This window comes from Nesoenas mayeri, assembly GCF_963082525.1.
Source record: "Nesoenas mayeri genome assembly, chromosome: 1".
Classification (NCBI taxonomy): Eukaryota; Metazoa; Chordata; class Aves; order Columbiformes; family Columbidae; genus Nesoenas; species Nesoenas mayeri.
Window position 1 is genome coordinate 181052831 of NC_137541.1, and position 27279 is coordinate 181080109.

The 27279-nt window shown below is 38.9% G+C and overlaps 1 protein-coding gene across 1 annotated transcript in view; it reads left to right on the plus strand.

Moving 5' to 3' along the window:
* Positions 1-3577: 3577 nt before the first annotated feature.
* Positions 3578-27279, plus strand: part of AKAP11 (A-kinase anchoring protein 11) — a gene marked incomplete at its 3' end in the record, with an annotated part of 37636 nt that continues 13934 nt past the window's right edge. The window contains exons 1-7 of the mRNA XM_080348802.1: positions 3578-3591; positions 8852-8959; positions 14591-14707; positions 18227-18274; positions 19721-19855; positions 20851-21115; positions 21303-25926. Coding sequence (XP_080204928.1) covers positions 8900-8959; positions 14591-14707; positions 18227-18274; positions 19721-19855; positions 20851-21115; positions 21303-25926 — 5249 coding nt within the window. The 5' untranslated portion in view covers positions 3578-3591; positions 8852-8899. The remainder of the gene's footprint in view (positions 3592-8851; positions 8960-14590; positions 14708-18226; positions 18275-19720; positions 19856-20850; positions 21116-21302; positions 25927-27279) is intronic.

Sequence of the window (27279 nt, forward strand, 5' to 3'; positions counted from 1 at the left end):
CACACATGGACTGATGTCCCAGCCTGGCCTTGACCTGTCCCTGTCCCCACAGGTGCCCGACACCCCGGGCTGGGGCTGTCCCTGGCTTACGCTGCTCCCCGGCTGGGGATAGTGAGACAGGCTCCAGCTGGCCAGAATACCAAATACCAGAACCCAGAAACCAATACTCTAGCTCTTCGTAATTAATATAAACGTTAGGAAATGTTGGCTGACTGGCCAAGTTTCCTATGCTTTTACATAGGCAGTATTTAAACCAATTGTAATAAATAAATAAATAAATAAATAAATGTATTTACAAATCACTATTTCAAAGCTATTCCCATTTTTATTATTATATAAATCCCCCTTTTTTTTTTCTGACAAACAATGGCGTGCTGCGTGTTATGTTTCATAGTTTCCTGATGAGAGTAAAACTTGATTTTTTCTCAAGGTTTTGGCAGGGAGCCATAGGAACTCATTATTCCGAATGGTCTAAGGGGAATTATAAAACAAAGGGAATAAAAGGCTTGAATTTCTTTTTAAAGCATGCTTTCTCATGTTTACGTTGTTTCCAGATCTATTCTGTTTTGGAAATTTGTCACTTACTGTAAGTCTTGATACATGAAAAACAACAAAACCCTCTTATAGCATTTTTTGTATTTTAAAAAATCTGAGAAGTATTTTGAAAGAAGGAGTTGGTCAAAATGTGGTATTTTTTTGGTTAACCAAAGAAGTGCAAAACTGTTAAAATTTCTTTACTCAAATGACAGTGTATTTCCAAGCCAGGCTGGTCTCAGTGGGCACTGAAATGATGACTAACTTGAGTTAAATTTGATTCTACCATTCTTTCACTTTCTCACCATTCCATCGGGAGCTGCACTCCCTGGGAATACAAGAAACCTTTTATTTGTCACACTTAGCTAACACTGTGACACAATTCAGAACAAGTAATCTTTTATCTCCCTAGTCTGTGCATGGTTTGTGGGCTTCAAAGCACAGTTTATTATTTTTTAGGATAAATAAAAATGTAATTTCTCTGCCTGTTGGCAAATGAGTGAATACGCATCCTCTGACTTCCAGAACATCTAAAATGATTACATGGCCCAGAAATAGCCTATGATCGAGTAGTAAGGAGAAATAAAGCCACAGCTTAAGTAAAAACAGAAGCGAGGCAGAAGCAGGAATTATCCAGACAATAGTAGAAAAAATTCCCATATCCTTTTTACACAGCTCAGGTGGTACCCAGAAGAAAAATTCAACTTAGAAGAAAGCCTGGGTAGTTTCTCTCCATTTTGTCTGTCTTTCTCTCTGCAAAGTGGGCAGGTTAGACTGTGAAATCCCCCAGTGCTGGAAAAAAGCTACAACGCATATTTTTATGATTTTTTAATTTTCTTTTTTTTTTTTTCTTCCCTACCCTCTCCTATGGTAAACTAAGTTTTGGATTCTTGCTGAATTCAGCTTTTGGGGCTCTTTTCTGTCTCCCAGAAGCTGTTGCAACCCCACATACTGCCTTGCGTGTGCCTGTAGTCACAGGGGAACTCTGGTTATATTGTTGTTCCTCCTCATGAGCTTCACTCTCATATGCTGAGTCTCAGAAAGATGTGTCTGGATTCTGGGAGTCTCTCTTTTGGGGAGGAACAGAGTTGTTAGCTGACATTGTACTATCCATCACACTTTCTTTGTGTCCTCCTTCTTGTTGTCAGGTTAGTATCTGAAGGAACTGCTGCTGAAATGGAGTACTGTTGGGAAGCTACATGAAACTACTGTTCCCATGCAAATTGAAAGAAACTCCAGTCCCAACACCATGTACACTTAAATACACATATAAGTGTGCTACATGGCAAATAGCACACCTGGTGCACAGCAAAAACTGGCAGCACCTAGTTTAAAATGGAGAAAGGAGGAATATCAGAGGAGTTTCAGACAGGGTTTGACAGTCTCCTGTCTGCGCTTCATCTGACTAAAACCAGACTCCAGCCTCTAACCCATCTACCCTGCTGAGCCAGCCGGCTGGATAACAAGCCTGGAATGAGACGCTTACACAATCAACTCAAAGTCAGGCCTCCCTTTCAAAGTGACTAGGCAGGAAAGACCCGCCTCGCAAATCTACTCCCCAGCACGCCTGGGAGCTTAGCACACAACTTCCCAAAGCCCTTCCAAAGGTTGGAAATACCGTGCCAGGCACAGGGAAGAGTGCCAAAGCCCTGTGCCACGGCACAGATCCTGGTTGTGACTGTGCCATCCCACGCTGCTGCAGCTGCAAAGGCTCCCTGGCGCCTGTGCTGCGCGAGGGGAACGCTTCCACCCGGCCTAAGCCTCACTCACTCAGAGCACCCGAGGAGCCCCAGCAGAGCAGGCCTGGCAGGGACAGGCGGGCTGTCCCGGTCATGGCCAGGCGGGCACAGGCTGAGCTGTGCTCCCGTGAGGCGATTGCTGCACGTGGGCTGGCCCCAAACCCCCTCACACGGAGTAACAGACGTAACAGCTGGGAACAGCGTGCGCTACCCCAACGGCGAGCACAAGCACAGCCAAAAGCCACTGCAACCACCTGACCTCGTGCTCCCAGAGTCCCTTCACAGAATAACTGAATGTCAGGGGTTGGAAGGGACCTCGAAAGATCATCCAGTCCAATCCCCCTGCTGGAGCAGGAACACCCAGATGAGGTTACACAGGGAGGCGTCCAGGTGGGTTTTGAATGTCTCCAGAGAAGGAGACTCCACAACCCCCCTGGGCAGCCTGTTCCAGTGCTCTGGCACCCTCACAGTACAGAAGCTTCTCCTCATGTTTATATGGAAGCTCCTGTGCTTCAGTCTGTGCCTGCTGCCCCTTGTCCTGTCATTGGTTGTCACCAAGAGCCTGGCTCCATCCTCGTGACACCCACCCTTTACATATTTATAAACATCAATGAGGTCTCCCCTCAGTCTCCTCCAAGCTAAAGAGACCCAGCTCCCTCAGCCTTTCCTCATAAGGGAGATGCTTCTCTCCCTTAATCATCTTTGTTGCCCTGCACTGGACCCTCTCCAGCAGTTCCCTGTCCTTCTGGAACTGAGGGGCCCAGAACTGGACAGAATAGTCCAGATGTGATCTCACCAGGGCAGAGTAGAGGGGAAAGAGAACCTCTCTGGACCTAGTAACCACCCCCCTTCTAATACACCCCAGGATGCCATTGGCCTTCCTGGCCACAAGGATACAGTACCGGCTCATGGTCATCCTGCCGCCCACCAGGACCCCCAGGTCCCTTTCCCCTACACTGCTCTCTAACAGGTCGTTTCCCAACCTATACTGGAACCTGGGGTTGTTCCTGCCCAGATGCAAGACTCTGCACTTGCCCTTCCGGGACGGCCTCTCGTTTCCGCCAATGGGAGCGCGGCGGCAGCCACCACGTGATGCTCCCTCCCTATCCCCTCCCTTCCCTGCGGGGGCGTGCGGGGCGGGGGGATGCGGTTGGTGGGAAGCGTCGCGAGAGCGGTAGCGCGCGCCGGGGGCGGGGCCCGAGCGGGCGGGGCGGGGCGGCGGAGGGCGCTGCGCCGCGGAGGTGGCGGGGCCGGGCGCTCGGTCCGTTGCGTTTGGCGGTGAAATGGCTGCGGGTGCCGGTTACTGAGAGTCAGTCAGGTACGGGGACGCCCGTTCTATCCCCCATCCCGCCCAACAGTCCCCCGCTGCTCTGCTGGGGAGCGAGGGGCCCGGCGCTTCCGTCGGGGCGCGGGGCGGGGGGCAGCGCTGAGGGCGGCGCGCAGCCTCCCGGCCTGTCAGGCGGGGCTCGCTCCCACAGGTGGGCAGCGGAGGAGGCACAGAGCATCCTCCGCTGGCATTCCCCGCGGAGAGGAGGTGCTGTTGGCACCTCCCCAGCGGGCTCGGTGTGGCCTGGGGCAGCGCTGCCCCTCACGGCCCCGGCGGGTCCTCTGCGGCGGCGCGCACACACCTGAGGAGAGGACGCGGGTGGGGCCGCCCTTGTAGCACACCACGAAGCGGGGTGGTACAGGGCTTAACGCAGCGCTTTGGCCCCGAGACCCTCGGAGCGGTGGGGGCACAGGGATTAACGCGGCGCTTTGGCCCCGAGACCCGCGGAGCGGTGCTCACAGCATCCCCGCTTCCTTCCCGCAGTGCCCCTCGGTAGTCGCGGCGGCCTGCGCTGGGGCCTTGCGGCTGGGGCGCCTCGGTGGGAGGTCCGCTGACCCCCTCGGCTGGAGCCTGGCTGCTGCCTGCGCTGGAGGGCTGGCTTGTGGTTGTGATGATGATGCACGGAGACTAAATAAGTTCGCCTTTCCTCCTGCGTTGGTTGGCTTGTGTTCGATACGCACAGATTAAGCTCACCCGATTCTCAACATTTTGCTTTTTAAAAGTGTCTCTTCCCCCTCTCTTCCCATGTTCTCCCCCAATTCCTTTTCTCCGTGAAGGGAGGAGGAACAATAAGTATTGTTTCTTTACTTTCTTGGCTCTTTTGAGGAGCTTTCTTAATTATGATTGAAGTCTAGTGGGATGGGGGGCAGTTATGAACTATAATTTTGATATCAGTCTTCTTATTGAAGCCCTGAGATATTACCAGAGTGAGACAGGGAGGGGAAAAAAGTTCTATTATATATGGGAAAGATCAGTGGTACTGAAATCAATGGTATAACGCAATATGCTTAATTTATCCATGTTACACTTGAGAAGAGTCTTAAGGTGCTTCACATTTGCAAGATTATTTCAGATTTGTACAGTTAGCCTTGTTTGTCCAGGGGAGTTTCTTGGTCTGCAAGCAGGGTGATTTTTTTGAGGCATTGTAATTGAATTATGCCATCTTAGGTGATGCCGTTTAATTTCTTATCCTTTGGGAAATCTTTGAAATCTGTTGGCAGTTGAAGAAGTATAATGGTGGAGAGTCTTATTCTGTGGAAAAATAATAGTAAAGATTAGATTATTCCTTCTTTCTGTTGTTATTATGATGTAATCTGAAAAAAAAGTACCTCCTAAAAAAGGTATTCCCTCTAAGAGGATGTAAGATTGTGTGAGGAAATGCCACTGCTTAGAAAATAATACACCACCAACTGAATTGGTTTAGTTGTGTTATGTACAAAACACACAACAAAATAAAGTACAGAAACTCAAAGTTAATTGCACAAACCACAAAATCTAGACTAATGGATATTTCTAGTATAACGAGTAGTAATTGTTTTCTCAAGCTGTACCTGAGAATCCAGACCCAGGAGTTGGAGGGAAAGCTGGGGCAATGATTTTTAACAATGATCTAGGCAGAGAAAATGAAGGATTCTTTTGAAATTGGTGAAGCTTGGTATTCGTGTCATGCCTCTATGTAACAAAAACAGTGTAAAATAGTTAGAACCAAACAAGAAAAAGAAAATTCAGCCTTTTGTAATTGTCGTTAATGCTGACCAACACAGATGTATTTCCCTCCACCCTCTTTTCTTAGTGTGGATGTGGCTGTGGTAGACACAACTTGTTATTTTATAAAACAGAATTTGTCAAGATGCCAGCCCAATTAATGAAAGTGATATATTACTTGAAATGAGAAATGGAAAAGGATCCGTTAGACTGTTCTGCCTGCTTGTCAGTGTAGGCTTGTTTCATTTGGTTTTCAATAGCAATTGTTCTGCTAAGGTTACAAAAGAGTGCATATTGGTTTTAAGGTATTTTAAAATTTGATATTTTGAATTAATCTTTCACAGCTCAGTATTTGATTAAGTCTGACTTTTGCAAATCATCAGCAAAGTTCTTTTGGCTGCTTCAGATCATTGTGTTGAAGACAAAGTACTTTTGCTTGAGAAGAAAAATTTCTTTTTTGTAACAGTACTACAGCAAAAATATGTTCTTGAAATATAATCACAGATGTACTGTTGTCCTCAGCTAGAATCTTTTATTGGAAATATAATTTAATAAGAAAATATTATGTATAAGTCAAGTATATTGTCTGTCTGGTTCACGTTCCTCATGTTATTGTACGCCTTTAACATAGCTGTGCAGAGATACACGTATGCCCATAGAGCTATTTAAGAGATTTATTTGGCACATTTTCGCTTTACAGACAAAACATAAATGTTCTTCCTTTCTGTCAGCTAATGGTTTTCAATGCACACTGACTTTTAATAAATTTAGACATAGAATATATTTATAGAAAGAGGTGAAATCCATGGCAAAATTCCTGTTTGATTCCCTCAAGCTGATTTTGCTGTGTAATTTTGCTCCTTACGTACATTCAAACAAGACCGGAAAAGCTAACTAAATGCTTATTACATGGTCTGGTGAGAAAGGTGTTCCTTGAGGAGTCACTGGAAAAATGGATTTAAGGTTATCCAACTTGCTAGAAAGGTCGAGATGGTTAAACTTAGCGTGGGTGTTTATCAGTTATTTTGTTTTTTTCTTTATTTTTTGGCATCTACTCACAGTAATTCAGTAACATGAAGGTCTTCTTCCTCTTACATCTGATACTTCTGCCATTTATTCCCCCTTTAGTTTGAGTTTAGAATAGGAGGAAATTAAATTTAATAGTCAAATACAATGTGCAGAAGTAAAAATTGTTTTAAATGGTTGGTTTTATTTACACAAAAAATGGGACATTTCCACGCTGTTTTGTTTGTCAGTGCTTTCACTTCCTTTCCAGTTAGTTTAAAAGTTTTGGTACTTCTCAGATTATTGGAGCATTGTTCTTTTGAAAATGGATAGTAGTTTTATACATTAAAAAGAACACTTTCAAGTTGTGTTGCAGTGTTGGACAAGTGGGGACCCTTCAGGTTTCTCCGAGGTGGATAATAGAGACCTGAGATGCAATACGTGGTGGAGAGAACCCGTATAATTCAAGTACTGCAGGACAGGATACAGGCAAGACAGAATGGTGATGGTATTATGTTGATAAACCAATACAGTTTCTGTCCAACATCTTTCAGCGTCTTTGTACTGTGATTTACAAAACTGTTAATTTCTTGAGCTAGGTGACAATGCAGGTGGCTCTGTGTTCATGATTTGGTCTCCAGCGTTTACTAGCTGATGCCACAGGAAAGCACTTAACCTTCTACCCAAAGGTGGTGTAACTCTGGACTACTGTACCTGGGTAAACTAAGGTGGTGATAAATCAGCTCTGTGATTTTGCTGTGCTGGGCTTTTGCTGCAGGGAGCGATCAGTCCAGAACTGTAGAACTCAGGTTATTGATTTGACCCTATGTGAGAAACCAGCTTTTCCACTAGCTGGCTCGTCCTAGGAGAAGGATATGTCTGAGAGTATTTACCTGATATGATCAGATTAACAGTGTGGATTAGCCATTGAAGATACAGCAGTAGGGACAAGTGAGGTGGGTTTCTTTTTCTCGCTTGATACTGTTTCATGGCTTTTTTGTTTTAAACACGAGTCTCAACAGAAGCATCATTATGTTTTTTAAACTACCATCCTCAGAAATTAGCTATGATTTTAGTTTTTTATTTGTATTTATTTTATTTATATATAATATATATTATGTGTCTAACATGTACCTAGCTACACCATGTCATTGTCGTGATTTTCCAAGCTTCATGCATCCTATTAAGAGACATGCTGTGCCCCAGAGATTAAAGTGATGCAGTTTATTTACATAGTGTATGGTTTTTTTTCTAAGATTCTAGCAAGTTCCTCTTTATGAAGGAAAGCAGAAATCAAGGTGAAATGCGAATAGATGTACCTAATAATATCTTGCTATTATATTATTGAGGAGGTTTTACTTTTATAGGTGCTGGGGGGGAAGGTGAAAAATAAAATTACTTGATGCCACTACTCATCTTCTTATTTAAATTACATTTACTTAAGAACAAACCCATGTAAAGATTTCTTTCTTATATAAATGTTAAATATATGCTAGAGACGAGATTGAGAAAACCAAGCCAGTCAGTTGTGCAAAGGAGACCTATACTCTGGTGTTCTGGTGTTTATTTTTTATTCTGTAGTCATTTTAATGAGCGTTTGCTCCTTACCTGGTTTATTTTGGATTGTCTAGGAGTTTTTTTCCTGGCTAAATTGTGTGACTGTGGGAAAAGATGAAGTATTAAAACTTCCATAGAACTTAGAAGTCCAGCACATGCTTTCTGTTTTTATTAATACCCTATACTATGCTATACTATACTATACATTATAATAATATATAATTATATATGTAATATTATAAATGAAACAAACTAGGTTATTCTGCTTCTTTCTGTTGCTGCTGACTAAACAGGGAAACTTGAAAGACTTTTATTTCATTGCTATGTTTTATTTTGTTTTGTTCTTGCTGTTAGAATGAGGCTAAAGATCCATAAGGGCAGCTGACTTGAGCAGAAACTCTTCTGACCTACTTGGTGAAGTAAGAGTTCTGGTAAATGCATCTTTGGTCCCCTGTGTTTTCTGAGCAGAGACGGGACTGCCCAGAGCAGTGCCAGAGAACAAGGTTGTTGGTACATGTTGGCCTAAGCAGGAGTCACATGTGACGCTCTGGAGCACTTATGGTTGACAGAAATAAATGGGCTAGGTGGTTGAGTGAATTACTAATACATTTTCCTATCAAGACTGTTGAAGGGTAGTTCCAGTGCATTGTATGGTACAGGAATTTGCTGATAAACTTCATCAGAGTATCAGGGATAGTGAAATAATATTTCATGTAAAGTTGCCCCCCCAATGCAGCCTTGAAATCTAGTTAAAGAAAAATGTTTGAACTAACTGTAGGGCACGTTTTGCATTTTGTGCATTGTTTTAAGAATCGTTAAGGCAGTACTTTTTCAAAGGGAGCAGTCGCTATGGATGGTGTGCTGTTTAATCTTTCTTGGGTTTAAAATGCTTCTTGATTGCTTTTATTGGTTCTTGTTTTGTCTACTTGCATTTTCAATCTCAATCGGGAAACATAAAATAATGAACTATAAATGTTTTCCATAGGTATTTTTGAGCTGACTTCTTTCTTCAAATACTGAGATTGGTAGCGTCATGGATGTGTACGCCAGGACTCAGGGCAATCGTGTAAAACCAAGAATATCTGTGAAAAAGGTAATTATCTGCATTTAAAAATATATATACTTGAGAGCTTTTTGATCTTTATTGCCACAGTCTAATAATGAACTGAGTGAACTGGTAGGTTTGGTTGGGGCTTTTGGGGTGGTGATGTTTTGATTTGTTTTTTTTTTTTTTAATATGTTTTAAATTTGGTTACCTATCATTGCACGGATGTAAAGAAGCTGCCTTTGCTTTGTGCTTTGGCATATTTGGTGTAGTTGAACTAGGAAACAGAATAATATAAGAAAGGCGTGCGTGTTTTTGCCTTTAGTGTTTGCCATTTGTTTTAAGGTGATATGATGAAATCAGGATGTATTTATTTACTAAAATTTTCCAGCAAACTTGGAGTATAACTTATTTTAAGCACAGATTTTTCAAGTTTATATGTAATAATTGAAAACTTTTCTGTAAAGTCTGTGTTAGGACTTACTGTGATAGCTTTATCTTCAGATTTTGTTTTCTCGACTGGCTTATCCTTGTGTTTACATGAACTTCTAGGCAGTGCTTTGGTGAAAAATGAATTATGTGTAGTACTTACTGTGCATATTTTTTTACAGTATTTATTTACTTATTCTTTTAAATTTTATCCCTTTAGCTTGGAGAACATAAATACTCTTTCTGAAATTTTCTTGCAACCTCTATAAGCACTTGCTCAAATGAAAGTTGCAATTTTTCCTGAAGGAACAAATTTATTTATCCAGTCATAATCATTGAATACAGATGAGTATTTTGCTAGGTCTTTCCTGGTTAATAATAAATTCTGTACTTAGGAGTGTGTGTAATCCTCAAGAAACTGAGCAAGAAAGTATCTTGTCACATATAATTGCATTCTTTTATTCCATAAGCAGATTTTTGTTGTTTTAAAGAAACTGTCTGTGCTATAGGTCCTGTAGAAACTGTTTGAAGGCAAAGGTAAGCATTATGGGGCTGCCAGGCTCGTCAGTTGTGCCAGGTCCTGATACAGAATTTTAACTGCCATACATTAAGCAGTTTGTATTGTAATTATAGATTTTATTCTCTCACTTTAAGATACACATTATAAAAACTTCTATGGGTTTATGAGACATCTCCAGCTGAAATAGAGTTTTTAAACTACAGTCAAGTAATTTTGCATTCCTAACCTGAATATAAAGTATTTTAAAGGACTTTTCATTTTTTTCTCTTCAGTTTAAAAAACAAAACAAATAAATCAGCACCCTCCTTGGTTTTCAGACCCTTGGACTGCAGAAACATCTTTCTGACAGTGACCAGTGATTCCTCACTGATTCTACTGGTTACCTAAAATATTAGCTCTGTGAATTGCTCTGTTAATACCATCAAGCATTCTGGACTGCACAGTTCTAGGGAACATGAATTTGACCCTTCTCAGGTGTCTCAAAATTACACACTTTCATACAGCCAGATTCCAATGTTTTGATCTGTAGGTGCCACCTCTTGTTTTATCCCTGAGGAGTGGCTACTTAGAGTGTGGAACTTTCATTCTTTCTCACAGAGCCAGGCAGTTGGATGGTCAGAATCACACTGTTTTGTTTTCTCTTCATTCACAGTTTGTGGTCTGATTCAGGTCCACTTCATAATACTTAACAGGAATTGTTGCAGTAGCTCTTAAAAGTCAGTGCTTGGTTATGGTATGCACATTTAAAGCCTACATTTACACTTTTAAAAAATGACTTCAGAATATTGAATCTGTTTAAATCTTACAGCACATGAAATCAGAAAGAGCTGTTTTGTCACTTAAGAGCAGAGTAAACATGCCTTTCCACCACTGGCCTTCTCTGCCGATTGTGGCATCTTACAGGTTTGTGAGTTGTTTCAAGCATTAGAGAGCAGGTGTTTAAAATAGTTCATGAGACTGATTAGTATGGAATTACCTCCAGTGTACTGTGAAGGATCCCTAAATAATGACTTCTTGATTTGCTGTCCATATAGGGGACAGTGCAAAACTTTGAATTGCTCATTAGAGCTAGAGGCATGAGAGGGATTTTCATCGTTCGGTCTGTTTTGCTGTGTACACATTTGAGGATAATTTGTGGTTTTACCCTAGTGAGAGATATTAAGTTCAAAATCTGTTCTCACTATTGAAATAGAATTTCTTGCCAGACATGTGACTTCCGAATTTCTGTGAGGAAGGAGTACACACACCAAACAAGTAGAGCTTTATAGATTGCCTGGGATTTTTTGCTCATATGTTGAGATATATTGGAATGAGTTGTACTGTTTATAAAACCAAATTACATTCTTTTCTTGAAGTTGACCTTTTGTCCTTACCTAAATGGGGCTAATAGTCTCAGGGACTTGCTGATTTTCAGTTTTTAATGTAGTTGGGTGTCTCCTAGACTGAGGTTGTGAGAGAATGTGCTTTCGTTGTCTGTTGGATAGGAGGATTTATCTGAAATTGAGTCCAGTCCTTTGCTGTTGCAAGCACAATTTTGATAAGGATATGAAGAAGTTATTAAATATAATCTCACAGTTAATTAGGGAGCTTAAAAAGAAACCCCAAACCTGCTGTTGTTTTTAGGTGTTTTGAACCATGCTGCTGTAATAGCTAAGAATCTTATGAATTGCAAGCTGAAGCTATTCACAGTGTATCTATACCTGTTTGCCCACGGATGTCAGCTTAAATAGTTTTTTCTTTCACTGATACTCACCCTCGTCATGTTTTTACAGTTGGTGGTCTGTCCTCTGTTAGCCTTTGTTTTTGGAAGCTGTGTAAACTAAGGTTTTAGTCTGCTTTTGTATGAAAGCTTCTGCATTCCAGTGATTATCCTTCATAGTCCTAAATTCTGTGCTTGTTGTGAGTTAATCTGCTTTTTACATGTGGATGATATTGTATGTGCAATTACACCGGATGTCCTTCTCAGTGATTCCGATGATGTCAGTCTCTCCCTAAAGGATATGTACTAGGGTCATGTTTGCTGTTTTCAGTGCTGTATCATATTGACCGTTCAGTACTATACAATGATCAAGGAGTCAGCTCAGGTCTCTTATTTCCCAGCTTGTGAATTTGCAATTGTATTTTAAGGCTTGCTTTTAGTTTCTAAGGACATAACTTCGTACTTAATATGGTTGTATTTTAAATATTCTTATGTTGAACATGTTCTTCCTGTGTGATATGGTGTTCTTCCTCTTAACTAATGACACCTACTTTGAATTATCAGATTTAATCTACAGATTTACTTTTTTCTTCCCCATTACATTTATTAATTATGATGGTGCTTGACTTCAGTCTCACAATAAATTTTGTGGAAGTTGGTTATTGACCTATGTCTACTATATCATCCAAAAAACCCTGTTGCTGACTCCATTCAGGCAAATTCTTCTCCAGAAACAGTTCTTTTAGTAAACTCTTTTTCTGGTTTTGTTAACTCTTCATATGTTTCGGTGTAAATAATCTATAGAAGTCTGAATAGATAAGATCTATTCCCTATGTATATGTTGTGTAAGGGTTTTTTTTGGTTTTTTCCATGTTTATTCTTTTCCATATTCATTAATATGGTTATTCTATCTCTTCAGTTACATAGTGCCACCATCAGTGTGCTCCCAGACCTACATATAGTCTTGTGTGCTGGTTCTTCCAGACCTGAAGGAGATTTTTTCCAATTATTGCATCTTTATTCTCCTACTTCAACTTTGTATTATCCAAAATCTTGAATTTTCTTTCACCTTAACTATAGCAGCTGCTAATACCATACTCCTCGTTATCCATCCTGCTTTTTATTTGAGGATGTTAAACTAGGGAAAAATACATGCTTATGAATAAAGTATATGTGGTAGTTTGTAGCCTTAGAAAAGCTAACTACTAGGGAAGAAACTACTCAAGATAAACCCTTCTCAAGCTGTATCACTGTTAGTCTGCAGAAAATTAGCAGGTTACATTGTGTGACTTTTTTTTAAGTTACGATTTGAGTGCTGTGACTGAAGTTATTGTAGAAGCTGAAAATGAGACATTTCAACAGGTGCACTTGACTTCAGAAATTGCTTTTGTATGAGATGAATGGGGGAATCACTGGAATCACTGTGAGAGTCTTTGAGCAATATTAGTATTGCTGCCACCTGTAAATCTGGTTGATACACTGATTCAAAGAGAAAGACAGTGTTAGCATACTTCGGAAAGTACAAAGATACATTGCTGAAGTGGGGAGGTAAATTGCAACTGAACATATGGGGACAAAGGGATAGATTAAAGTAGAAATTAAATGAACAGTTCATAAATTTTTTTTCGTATGACCCAATAATTGCTTTAAATGCATTTTAAAATAGTTCAGATGTTCTTTTGCCATAAAAATGACTGTTTTGACTGCTTTAAAGTCACTTGGCCTTGGCTGTCTGGGTGGTAGTCTGAGCCATGTTTGCTAACATTCTGAAATACTTTTTGGTAATTTCAAGGATCCTGAAGTAAAGTTTGTATTTTGCTTTTATCTGTTCTAGGAACACTTTCCTAATGAGCACAAGTATGATGACACTGGCCATGCTGTAATAATTGGGCTTCTCATGTAGTAGTACTTGATACCATTTTTTCTACAGGGGAAAAAAAAAATATTGTTGAGGTTTAACTGTCATATGTCGGATCAGTTTTTACCATAAAGGGATTGGTTTTGCTGTGGGAGTATCATAAATGCAAAACATTCTCTGACTAAGTTTGGCTATCTAGCACTTCTACTATTGTTTAAGAAGCTACGCAAATTTGAAATAACTTGTCACAAGTTGGACACACGGCTTTTTCACTTCATTTTTAACAGAACAGTTGTGTAGAGAATAAATAACTCGATTAACAATTTATAACCATATCATGATCGTGTTTTTCTTTTTAACCTTGCCACTTGCTAGAGAAGATGACAAAAAAAAAAGGCTGCTAACTTCCTAAAACAATTGAGAAGATGTTGTCTTTTTTACAAGCTGAGCAAACCAGTTTTTGTTGTTGTTCTGTCTTCTTTTATTTGACTTCAAATACCAGTGATGATAATTCTTTTGTTTTGTTGCACTTTATTACACTGGGAGAAAGTCTTAGATTCTTAAGCCTTTTTTAGCCATCTGTGGGTGCTTGCATGTCACCGTAAGTGTAAATACAAGGAAGTTTACAAGAAGTATTTACATGGAATTAAGTTACAGTTGTTTCATAGTCTTCAAGGAATTGGAAAGGAGAATCTGTGTGGATTTTGTTGGGTTTTTTTGTTTGTTCGCTTGTTTTCGTCCTCTTTGAGTTTTGAAGCCACCTCCATTACTTTTTGTGGCTAAATTTACTCTTCATCCCTTTTAAGGAAAGAACAATTGAAAAGTTCCATATGCAGGCTTTGATGCAAGGAGTAGATGGGGCTTGGATTTATCTGTTTCTTTTTTCCAAGTCTGCATGTTTTCACCTTTTATTTTATTTTTTTTTTAAATACAGAATGGTCCTTTAATTCCTTTGGAATTAAAATATTGCTTGAAGAAGACAATTTACGTGTTTTAGTTCCATGTCCTGAAATAAATTTAAACTTCACACTTAGTGGTTTATGTACAAATTAGTTGGAAATAGTACTTCAAGCAGGGAAACCTGTGGGGGGCAGGGGCTAGATGTATGAACCATGTATACAAAACTGAAAATGCATCTTTTTTGTCTTATATTTTTTTCTCATTGTTTTTCAGAGTTTTGGTGAAGGTGTACTGCACTCTATGAAGTCACTGTTACACAGCAGAAAAGAATTATGCAATGTATCAGCAGAGGAATGTCTAAATCGGGAAGAACAAGATAATTTTATTGAGGTTTGGCATAACCTGACCATTTACATATATATTATTGCTATGAAAATATTATTTAGCTTGAAGCAGAAGTTGCAGGACAGTAAACGGGAGCAATGCTGCAAGTTACTGGCCATGAAATCTGTATCCCCTATTCTCTTTCTTGAATTCAGTTACTGTAGTCTTGAAAAGGGCTGTGACACTTCAAGATTATAATTCTCTACTTTGCAGGATTTTTGAAATCAAAAAAAGCAAAATGTGTAGATACATGATTTTGTAAGAATTGTATATTTGGGTGTACTGGATTTGTGAGCACTCCTGTGATCCAGGTTGAGTGGATGGTTTCTTAACAAGTAGCAGAACATTTTGAGTCAGGTCTGAAGATAAATGGTGAAGTGATTGCTCTTGTTTGCCCTGTGCTCAGCATTAAAAGCTGAAGCCTCAACATTGCAAATCTGGACTTCTTTTACATTGATACAGATGGGCCAAAAGCAGGGCAAGGTCTGAGAAGTAGACTGGACAGAATGCAGGACTGTCTAGATAAAGCTAGGTGAGCTGTGAGGAGGAATGACTAAATCTGTTTGAGTTACAAGACAAACAACAGGTTCTCCAAAGGCAAAAGAAAAACATAAGAAGCAATATATACCACGTATCTAATATTAAGTGTTTGTAAAGACTACTAAGTAGTAGTTGACAGGCCTGACAAGGAGCTTAGAGAAGGAGAGGGTGACCTGAGCTGAGAGAAGGGGAAATGAAGGGAAAAATACTCAGGAAGTGGTTAGAAAAGACTGATAATTGGGTAAGGAGTAGCAGGAGGAAGGGAAGAGGCAAATTATGTGACCAGCAGAAATAACCTATGATTGCCTGGGTATCACCAGGGTTTTTGGGACTGGCTAGATGTTGATGTTGTGACTGTATGAAACATTTGGGGAGCAGGCAAGAAGCTGAATTTGTGAAAGATAAAGAGTTGTTGCAGATTAAATGTAAGGGAGAAGAGTTAAGCAGTGGAGAAATGGGCAAAAATTTGTCTGTGTCTGTTCAGATGGACTGTGCTCTAGAATCTACAAAACCCTTCAGACTCTGCCCTCCTCCCACCCTTTTTTTTTTTCTCTTGTAGCAGAGATCTGGCAAATAGCTGGCAATGTGTTTTACATGCCTGTAATGATGGTCCCTATGGAGAAGGATAGCTGACTATATTTAGTTACCTATTAGCTCAAGCAATTAAGGGCCCTGTGGTTGAAATGTAAGAAGGTCAATATCCTGCCACAGCACAGGGTTTTTTTCTTATAAAAATATAGAGAATGACACCTATATGCAGATGTAACACTAGATGAACATTATTAGGACTGCAAAGGTAATTACTCAGACTTACAAAAACCAGAATTTAGTTTTCCTATACCTTTTAAATTAATTTCCTCTTTATCCATGGGTTATGAAAACCTTCAAATACAGTCTCTCATACACTATTTTTAGTTTAAAGAAAAAGCTTGTGTTACTGACTGCTGGCCTTTCTGTCTCCCTGGCCTACTTCCCAACAACTTTTGTACTGATGTACTAGTTTCAGACATGTTCAAGGTCTGTGAAAAGGTGATTATTTTCCTGCGAAGACTGGAGTTTGGACACAAAAAGAAATCCAAGTTGGTGTTGTCATTGAGGCAAAATAGGCAGAGTTGGCAGTGGTGTGGTCTCTTTGACAATGATCTGCTGACCCATCAATGTGAATATGGACTAGTTGGCCTTCGTATGTGTGAAGCTGTAACTCCTGCCCTGTCTTACACAATGAGTTATCCTATGGGAGAAGGAGAGGGTGGGAATTATTATCCTGAGGAGGAGGAAATGACACGTTAGACGACAAAAGAGCAAACACCCATGGGAAAAAAAAAACCAAACCACTACCAAAATCCAGGACATCAACAAACCATAAAGCCTCCCAAACTGTTCTTCAGATAACTTGAGCTTTTTTTTCCAATTCCTTTAAATTATTTGATATTTTGCCTTTTCTGTGGAGGAATTAAGTTCATATTATAGCTACTATACAGATAAAAAGATGTAGAAGTTTAAAGGTGTCTTGCAAATATTGTACAGATAAAAGATTCAGGAGTTTAAAAAAAGATGTATGAGTTGAAGGGTACGTTGCTCAAACAAGATTGTTTCATAGTTAATACAGTGAATACAGTGCTGGGGACTTGTAATTTGTCTGAAGCTATTTGAAATGCTACTGTGCAGCTTTGTTTCGTTTATAATTTTTTCATAACTGAAATAAGGATAAGTTCATTTAAACAGGAAGATCTTTTCTGAGTGCATAGTAGCTTCCTAGCATGAGACCTCCTGAAATAAACAAGTCAGCATTTTTAATGTTTTAATATGATTTCATTTTAAAATAAATTCTGGGGTTTTTCTCTCATTACACATTGAAAAAAATATATTCAAAACTCAAATACAGTTCAAACCAGAATTTTGTTTTCAGCCATTTTGTATTCTAGATTTATCCCTACCATATAGTCTATGTATGCACAAGTAGATAGCTGAACCAGTCAATAGTAAGTGATTATAAACAGTGATGTTCTTTACTGTTTTTGAACTTGAGAACTGACTGACTACCTTACAGTAAAAGGGAGTAGCTGCTACAAATTTAGTGTGGGCTGTGACTTCAGTACATAAAATTCAGTCTATTTTATAGTGTTCTGAAATAATTAAATCTGAGCCATGTCAAACTAGAGACCAAACCTCAATGCAAGTATTTTATCTTTGTGCGTTTTTCCATATCTACAAAATTGAAGCAGAATTTATTTTCTTACAACCTTGTTTTGAAAATAAATGCTTTGAGATTTTTTTTTGAGCGTGCAGATACATTGTTGATTTATCATTAGGGATATACTAAATAATATATTAAATGACATTTGAAACAAAGTTTTAGTAGTGGATGTAAAATAGATCTGACACTGAGGAATGAATGTAAGACAATATACTGACTCTCTTTGGTGTGTTTGTGTTGAACAATACAAGACAGCTGTGAACAGAAGAGAGGGAGAATGTGCAATAAAATGTCCACAAGCACAGAAACCTGAGATAAAGCTGACATTTCTGGTGTATTCCAGGTTCCTGAGCCTGACAGCCTGACAACACCTTTTTTTTTTTTTCTGTTTGTTTAATATTTTCTTTTAGGGGTTTATCTACTTGGATATTGCATGCTAACATGTGGCTTAAGTAATCTGTTGTGGTTTTGCCTTAGGCTAATCAATTTACATGGTAAATTGTATAATGTGTTGGCGTTGTGCTCTCTTCAGTATATCCAAATGCATTACAGTTAGTTAACATGGACAGATTTCAGACTGGAACTGTCTTATATGTGTCTAGCTTGAAGGAAGGACAGATGAACACCAGTGTGCTACTGTTGGTGCAAACTATGCTACCCTAAGGTATGGTTTTCATGGCAGTAGAATGAAGCTTTATGGTAAAGCTTGCTGAATTTTTAACTCAATTATCTGCAGAAAACAAAAAGGTTTTTCTGTATTTCACTATGTTCATGTATTTATTTTACAGGTTACATTTATAGGTTTTGCTGAAGAGATGAGTACTGCTCCTTTGCAGGTGTGTATGTATGTATGTATTGCTATTGGAAAATAATGTTCTTTAGCCCTGGTGATTTCTTCTAAGTAGTACATAAGTTTTTTTAGATGGAGGAATTTTGGTGTTTGAGAAATGAAATATGTGTACCTTGAGCATTTAAAACCTCAAGTTTTCAGTATAATTGAAAGGCTGAAAAATAATTATTTTAGTATGACCATCAGTGTTTTATATATATTTAAAATGTTACCTGAGCCAGTCTTTGTATTGGAGCGGTCTGGAATAACTTAAATTGGTGGGGGCAGGGAAATTTGTTTTGTGTGGATTTTTTTTGGGAGGATGGGTGTTTTGTTTGGTTGGGATTTTTTGTTTGTTTGTTTATAAATGTGTGTATAAGTGTTTTCCTTTGTAACCTTCTCTTTAGTAGAGTTATACTTATTAATACGGGGCAGTTGTCATCTGCAAAGCTAAAACTTTAATCAGTTGACTGCTAGCTGTGAATTGCTGGTGGGGGACCAGGAGTCGGTATTATATTTATGCCTCAACGTACTATTCTGGAGAATTAGATGAGGAAACATTATTTTAAAAGGGGAAGTGTAGCAAAATATTAGGGTTGTGCCATGGCATTTTAAGAAGTATTTAAACTTCCCATGCAACTTACACGTGTTTACAGTGCAACTCCACATTTCTAGTCTGTCTAGATCTTGGTAGACAGAGATTGCTGTAGTAGTTTTCTTATGTTTAAAAATGAAAACCAGAAACTCTCAGTCCATTTGTGTTCAAAGTTGTATCAATGTTGCTAATTAATCAAATGATTATAGTGCTAGTCATTATTTCAAGTATGGGTAAGAACGGTTTGACTGTCCAGAGTTAGATGACATTTAGAAAAAAAGAGTTTGAATCATGTTTATGGAGACTTGCTTTGTACCATATGAATCAGTAGTGTTTAGATTGTTTAAAAAAATAATAGATCTTTCATAGGCCTTCTATATATTAGTAAAATCTAAAAGCTTTCCAAGATCATGCTGGAGAAAGTGCCTTGTCCCTGTTTGTGTAAGAGTGAGCTAAAACACTAAGACCATGCAGAGTTCCATTGAGAACCGATATTAGCTAAGTTCAGTCTTTGTAGTTACATACCTTGTAGGTTGTGCAGCTGCATTTCAGTGCTTACAGGATTCACCTTTGTGACTTTTAAGCCCCTTTGGGCCCCTGAGAAACTGTGGAATTTCATCTTTTGCTAAAACAGTGACCTGAAGATGAGCGTGGACTGAATTAAAGCTTGTTTACACAACCTTTACACCATAGTTGGAGAGAATAAGTGGGGATGGGGCAAGAAATATGGGAGAAAAGAGCAGCTTTATCAAATTTAGCAACTGTTAATATTTAGGGGGGATATAAGATCAAAACTGTTACCATTTACTTCTTATTTTTCCCCTTTATGTTCTCAATGTATTTGTATATTTAAACCAGGAGTTGGCAACTGTTTCCGTAGAGCTCCCAGATGTTCTGAAATCGCTCCAGTTGTGCAAACTAAAAGAAAATGAGGTTATATTTCTAAAAGATATAAAGAAAACCTTGGCAAAACCTTATGTCATGAAACAGCAGGTAAACATTTTGTTTCATCTTGCATGTGTTAATTACAGAAGCATTATATTTGGCCTCATAAAGAGTTTAGTCATACCACACCTTGTCTTGCATGTGGTTTTGGGCCATCTTAGCCACAGCAGCATTAATGTTATATTTCAGTGTTTCTTTAGACTGAATGTTAGAAAAATTTCAAAATAAACTTGATGCTTTAAAGTGCTGCATCATTAATGGAGAATATTAAATATTTAATTATGGTGCTGATCCCATGCTTCTGCTAGACTATAGTCCTTTTCAATGCCAATTTGGTTTTGTAATGTAACTTGTAATGTTACTTGTCTCTGCTCAAGTTACCTATAGCTTTCATCCTCTATAGACTTTTCTTCTTGGAGCAGAGGTGCCAAAAATCATGAGGATGTCAGGTGTTCGTAAAACAGTGGGATCTTTTCTTATTAAATAATTATTTACAGTTATGTTAATGTCCATTATTTTTATTTCCAATACTATTACATTATTATGTTGCTGTTGTTAATTATATTATTTCCAATTATAAGAGTTATTAAGAGTTGTTAAAGCAAACTTCTTAAAGCCAGATTGACGAATCATGCATGTGAAATCTAATTATGTGGCATATAAGGTAATAAATACCTCGAAGAAATGAGTAACCCATAAACTGAAGTAACATTCAGCATAAACCTACTTTGGCATACTGTCATCCTCTACAGATTTTTAATGTCCATTTTTAGTAGATTCTTGAGTACATATTGTCAGGCTTGTATTACACCACCTTTGTGGTTGTTTTACTGCAATGATTTATTCAGAATACAGAAGTTATGAAAATGAGTGATTTTAACTGTCACTCTACACAAACTGTTCCATTCATTTCCTTATCTTTAAAATACTTGTAAATTGTTTACTGTTCATAAAAATGCATTGAAGGAATCCCTTGTTACTCCTGACAGTTGAAATCATTCCAAGGTTGTTACATCTGTTTTCTTGTTGCTCTCTTTTTCGAGAATCAACATCCTGAAGTGTTCTGTGTGATGAGACTGTCTCCTTCATTCCCAAGGCTCAAAGTTGATTATATATTTACCTTGCTGAGCAAGTATACCACAGGCATAAGGTATGCAGTGGAAATAAACTCATCACAAAAACATCAAACAGAGACATCCCATGGAGAAGATGATGACACCAATCAGTCGGTTTCTTCAATCGAGGATGATTTTGTCACTGCTTTTGAACATTTAGATGAAGATGAGCCTTCGAAGACACAAAGTGCTGGTAAGTTCTTGCATACCGTTGACTTGTAGAAATTGTTGTTTGAAATTTAGACTGTGAGTATTTCATGAGAAAGTAAATATAAATAAATAGTATTTTTTTTATATTCATCATGTTTTGTAAAGGTATATTATGCAAATGAGTTTTCAAGCAATCTTTTCTTCTTATTTTTGTTATTATTTTTTCACAGGTGCATGCAGCTTTACTTCTCGAAACCATCGAGATGCTGCTTCTCAGACCATCCCTGCTCGGTGTTTAGAAGCTGTTGACTCAAAGATCCTCGTGGGTTCTGCGCGTCGAAAGTCATCTGCCAGATCTTCTACTTTGATTGATATTTTGAGACTTAAGGAACTGTCCTCAGTAAAAAATTCAGTTACAACCTCAATTTCTGATCCTTGGATACAAAGGAGTTTCTATAAGCCATATAATCCTTCTGATCAAGGTGTTAATTCTTTATGTAAACCATTGTTTTCCTCCTCTCCCGCTGAATCTTCTGAGTCAGATTGCTCCAGCCCAAGCCCCATCATCTTCTTAGATGAAGAAGGATATCAAAAAAGCTTGAAGGCAAAACTTCAGCTGCCAAAAATTCCAGTAGTGAAAGATGGTATAGAGGATTCGGACTCAGAAGTAGGTGAATTTTTTGATAGTTTTGATCAATTTGATGAGCTGGAACAAGCCTTGGAAAACTCTTGTAAAGTTATTAGGGATCCCAGCCTGGGGAATCCCTACCAGAAAAGGAGGACCGCACACGAAAAGTTGTCTTCTGCAAGCATTACAATGAATCCTCAGAAATTCAAGTTTGATCGTCCCACTCTCCCATCTAATGTAAAGAAACCAACTCCTCGTAAACCAGAATCACCGTATAGCAGCGTTTTTGATGTCCCAGATTCCCCTCGTCCAGTTAAAACATCAGGGGAAGAGACCGGAGGCTTGTTCAGCCCTATTAGGTCGTCAGCTTTCAGTCCACTAGGGAGCTGTGGTTCTTCTGAATGTTTGTGTCGAATTAATCTTGGTGGCGATGGGACAGATCACAATCACCATGATGCAGCTTATAATAGTTATTCAGCATACGCTGATAGTGTTTCGTTTGAAATATTGGGTTCTGTTTTTCATTCTGAGTCCTCATCAGAACAAGTATGTCCAGGAAATGATTCAAAACACAAAGGGAGTGCTTTGAAAGAGAAAAAGGATCAAGCTGCAGGTCTCAAAGTGAAAACTGGTAAGGAGCCAGATAAACACGCAAAATCTAAACATAAGTCATTAATGATTAGAGATAGCATTCAAAAATTTGCAACTGAATTAGTTGAAAAAAGTTTTGGCAGTGCATTTAAAGACCTGCAAAAAGGTGTTTCTTCATGCACCAATGCGCTTTGTCATTTGGCAGCCAGGTTGACTTCTTCGATCTTTCAGATGGCTTTTTATGAGATTGGAAGACGTAGAGCAATCTCCTTGAAGGAGCGTGCCATTAATGGGATAGCAAACTTTTTGGTGAGCGAAGCTATAACTGGTGCTTTGAAGGAACTGCGGCATGTAAAGAAACAAATATTTACCAACACCGTTGCTCAGTTTGCAGCAGACCTTGCTGAAGAACTTGTGTTTGAAGGAATCATGGAAGTATGCCAGTTTTCGTATCCATCAACACCTACAGCTGCACAACCTTCACCATTTGATTATGAAGACAAAGTGGTAAGATCGTATGCCAGAGATTTGTCGGAATCTGTCATTCAGGAAGCTTTTATTGAACTCTCTCAGGTTGATGTGGCCTTCACAACACAAGCAGCCATTAGTGTTTCCATGGACAATATTAAATATGTGAGCGCAGAAAGTATGTTAGAGTCCACACAGACTTCTACGGTTTTTCCTAATTTTAGTGACAGGGTAGCACTGAAGCCAGTCCAAGATTCTAAGATGGAATATACAGTACAGCAAGCTCTGTTTTGCACCTCTGGGGTTGTGAGTTCAATACCCGTGCCTTTAGCTGGAAGAGCTCTTTGTCAACGTGAAGTTTCCTCTGATGCTTGTAAAGTGAAAGTATCCACTGCTCCGACTTCTGATGGCAATATGAAAATATACAGAGACTCCACTCATCTGGTTTTTACAAGTAGAAAGCAAGAGGAGGAAGTTGCTTCTTTCAGAAATATATACCTAACTTCAGATCACAGTCGAAGTACTGAAAATACTCCATCGCTCTTACATAACCAAAATGATACCAAACAAACAAATAACAGATCTGGAATGGATAGTAGTTCAGAATTAACAAGTGATTCAAAAAGCGTTAATACTTTCTCTGGAACTATGGTAGATATGATAGTAAATGAAGCTTATGAAGCCATAACCTCATCTAGGGTAACAAAAGCAGTAGAAGAGTATACAGATCTTTTAACAAGGAAAATAATAGATAAAAAACCTTATGTGCAATGTGCTGGTGAAGATTTCCCCAAGGATGTGTTTGCAGATCGCTTGGCCAAGTATGTCATAAAACAATCTGTCGATAAAAGTAAAACTGTGTTACGCAACACTAGTGAGAATTTAGCATGTAATGTGAGCTCACAGACTTACGGAGATATTGGTAGAAAAGAACAATGTGTGATCAAGAAGCAAGAGGCTGAGAAAAAAAGTAATGTTTCTATAGTTGTAGAACAACAACATATGCCTTTGAATAATCCATGTAAATTTCTTCTTACACCAATTCACTCTTTTCAACGTTCTTCAGAATGTAAAGATTGTTGGCAGAAACAAAAAGGACACAGGTTTTCTTCAAAATCACCACCACCTTGTTCCACTGTGACACTTGCTAGGCCTGTTCTAGAGGACTTTACTGACACAGGAAGCTGCTCAACAACATGCTTAAACAAGCCCTCAAAAAGCCGTGATCCTCAGAAACCATCATCAGGACCTTTGACTTACAGGCAGGCTGATTGTTTTCTGCATGCAAATAGCGTTTCTTCAGGGATGTTTGGCAGTGAAGATGCTTTGCAGGTGGAAGATAAATCAAGTGTGAAAGATGGAAATACCTCTGTAATGCCTGATACACCTCCACCGACTCCTTTAGTACCATGTCAAGGTAGTTCTGAAAGAAACCTAAGAAAACTATCTAAGAAACTCAAGGGAGAATTAGCAAAGGAATTTGCACCTGCAACGCCACCTTCTACACCGTACAATCCGTCCGTTACTGATTTGTCTGAAACTGAACGTGACTCTTTGGAGAACGAGGAGTTTATGCTGAAACTCATGCGATCTCTTTCTGAAGAAGTGGCAAGTAGTGAAGACGAAGATCGTTCTGATATGCTGCTTGAGAAAGAGGGGCATTCAGAGAAAACAATTCAGTATGCAGATTGCTTAGCTAGCCGTATAATTTCAGTAGCGACTGAAATGGCTGCTTCCCATTTAGATGGTAGAACGCATGAAAGAGAAACTGATGGACAAGTTCAGTTAGGTATGCAAAGCAAAGAGACGTGCAATTTTTTATGGAATTTTGCAGGCGATATGGCAGGAAAAGTCATCAGTGAGGCCAAGAAAATAGTGAAATCAAGGCATTGTAAACTGTTGAGATTGAAGCCGGTTAATTGTCAGATGGATCGCCTCCATCTGAGAAAAGGTGGTAAAGATCACAGTTCAAAAGAACAGTGTTGTCCAGTGCGGGACCAGTGGCTGGGCGAGAGAGATTCCTCTGTCCTTCCTTTACCGCAAGGTTCGAGCATGACAGGTTTGACTTCCAAATACCCAAGCTGTGAAAGTGTGACTGATGAATATGCAGATCATATTATTAGAGTTTTGAAAAGAGAAGGAGGTAATGCAGAACTGTTAATGGATCAGTATGCTAGCAGACTTGTGTACAGGTCTATCAAATCAGGCTTACAGCAAGCTGCTAGAAAAAACAAACTGAGATACAACAGAAAGACATTTCCTGGGCAAAGTGCACAGGTTAATGGTAAGCTGGAGATCAAAGCAGTCAATAAAGATGCAGTCCAGCAAGTGAAAAGCGGCATTCGTCGCTGTGAAGACCCAATGTCGGAAAGGAGTGTCAGCACGCAGAAAACAGAATACACGGAGTTGTTACATTTTTCAGAATCCCTTGCTCGCAGTATCACTTGTGATGTCAGGAAGAAGCTGAAAGTGTCGGGAGCATGTTTGCCCAAGTCTCTGACAGACTCCTGTCTATATAAAAAGACTGAATTTGATGAAGTCACAGGGGATCTTATTAAAAGAAGATTTTCTAGGACATTTCTTCCTTTTTCCTCAGATCATAAACTGTATCGTAGTACAGGCAGTTTAAATGAAAATGGCTACAGTGAAAGCATAATTCAAGCTATTGAACAATATGCCAGGAAAGTAGCAGATGATACTCTAGAAATGAGCTTAGAGTCGGCTCTTCTCCATGTGGCTGAAAACAGAAAAAATGGGGATAGGCTCTCATACACTGAGAAACTGTCTCCTTTTTCTGGAACTGTTTGTAGATGCTGTAGTATGAAAGAACATCGGTACCGTACAGAAAGTACATCTCATCATCTACCTGTGCAAGAATCCTCCTTTCCGGTGAGGCATTTTCTTCATTCTGGATTAGGTGGCGCCTGTCAAAAATCAAGAGTGTTTCAGCTTGATATTCCTAAAATTCACGTTGATGTAGAACAGAAGACAGTGTTTTCTGACAAGGGGGCTACCGTAGCCATAGAAAAACCTGAAGTGGAGCTGAATTACACAACTCTGACAGCCGACAGTGGTATTGGACAAGATGGAGTCAGTTTTGCTGAAAGCCTTACTACTGAAATAATGACATCAGCTATGACTAATATTGGTCAGGCAGTTAACATAAGGTAATATTAATTTTCTCTTATTTATTGCATTTGATAGCGGGAAAAGGATTGTTTATGCAAATGTGCATTCAGAAGGGTAGCTGACTAGTATGTGGAACTTGAAATGCTGTTACTTTTGCCTACAGTAGAGAATAGTTTACCTTACAGGTTTTGTTGATCTGTGAACCATGATGCAATCCAGGTTTGTTACCTATCTTTATTGCCTCTTCTGAGCTAAAAACTAAAAGTAATTTTATTTTTGCTTTTCTCAGTAGGATCAACATCTGGTACTGGTCAAGGTAGCCATTGATTTATAGTGTGAAGGCTTCATTTTGATTATGACTTCTGTGACAGTGACCTTATTAGTGGAAAAAAAAAGCCAAACCAAAACACCTTATTTTAAGAAAAAACCAACTTATTAAAACATATTTTAGCTTATAGAATAGTAATACAGTAGATACAGAACTGACTTTGGAATTCTCCTGTATTTAAGAAAGGCTAATATACTGTTTCCTTTAATAGGAAAATAAAAATATGAAATATATGCTACCATAACTTTGGGGCAGACAGCAACTGTTTCTTAAAATGGACTGTGCAGTGAGCAGAGTGACTTGGAACCTCCTCTTCTTCAGGTCCAAGAACAATATTTTCCAATACATATATATATAGAGAGAGAGTAATACTTATTTTCCTACTTTTTTGTGTGGGCATTCCTCACAGTAGCTGAAGGTTTCTTTTCCTTGTTTCTAGAGGGTAATCATTATGAATAATAAAATGGATTTTTTTATATGTTCAGTGGCTAAAGACCACGATGGAACTGATGCAAACTTTTCAAGATTTGATATGAAACACATACATACTGGCTTCTGCTCAATAGGTGTGAGTGGGAGTTTTTGTTTTCTGTGTGAGGTTAGCTTTTGCAGAAGACTATAAGATCTGTTTTAATTTTTATGGCCTTTCAATTAAAGTATTCAACTAAATATTCTAGCAGTGCAAAAGTGCTAATAACACATATGTTGTGGCTCTCTACACAACAACCTTGAGCCCTTACTCAGAGTGTGACCAAAAAAGAAGTAGTAATATGGTGTTTTTTCTATATATACAGTATAAAAAATGACACTTTTTCTGAATCACTTCTTGAAAATATGATTTTAAATTTCTAATTAGAACATGGCAGCAATAAAATGCAGGGTTCAAAGAGGTACTATTTGTTATTATATCTGTGACAAGGAGGCAATATTAGGGTTTCAACCTGACAAAACTTATAAATGTTTCTTGCATTGTCATTTAATGTATGCATGTATGCATATATTTCTTGAGAAACTGCATTGTGTGGTGCTGGTATAACTGTAAATAAAAATGGCGAAAAATCAC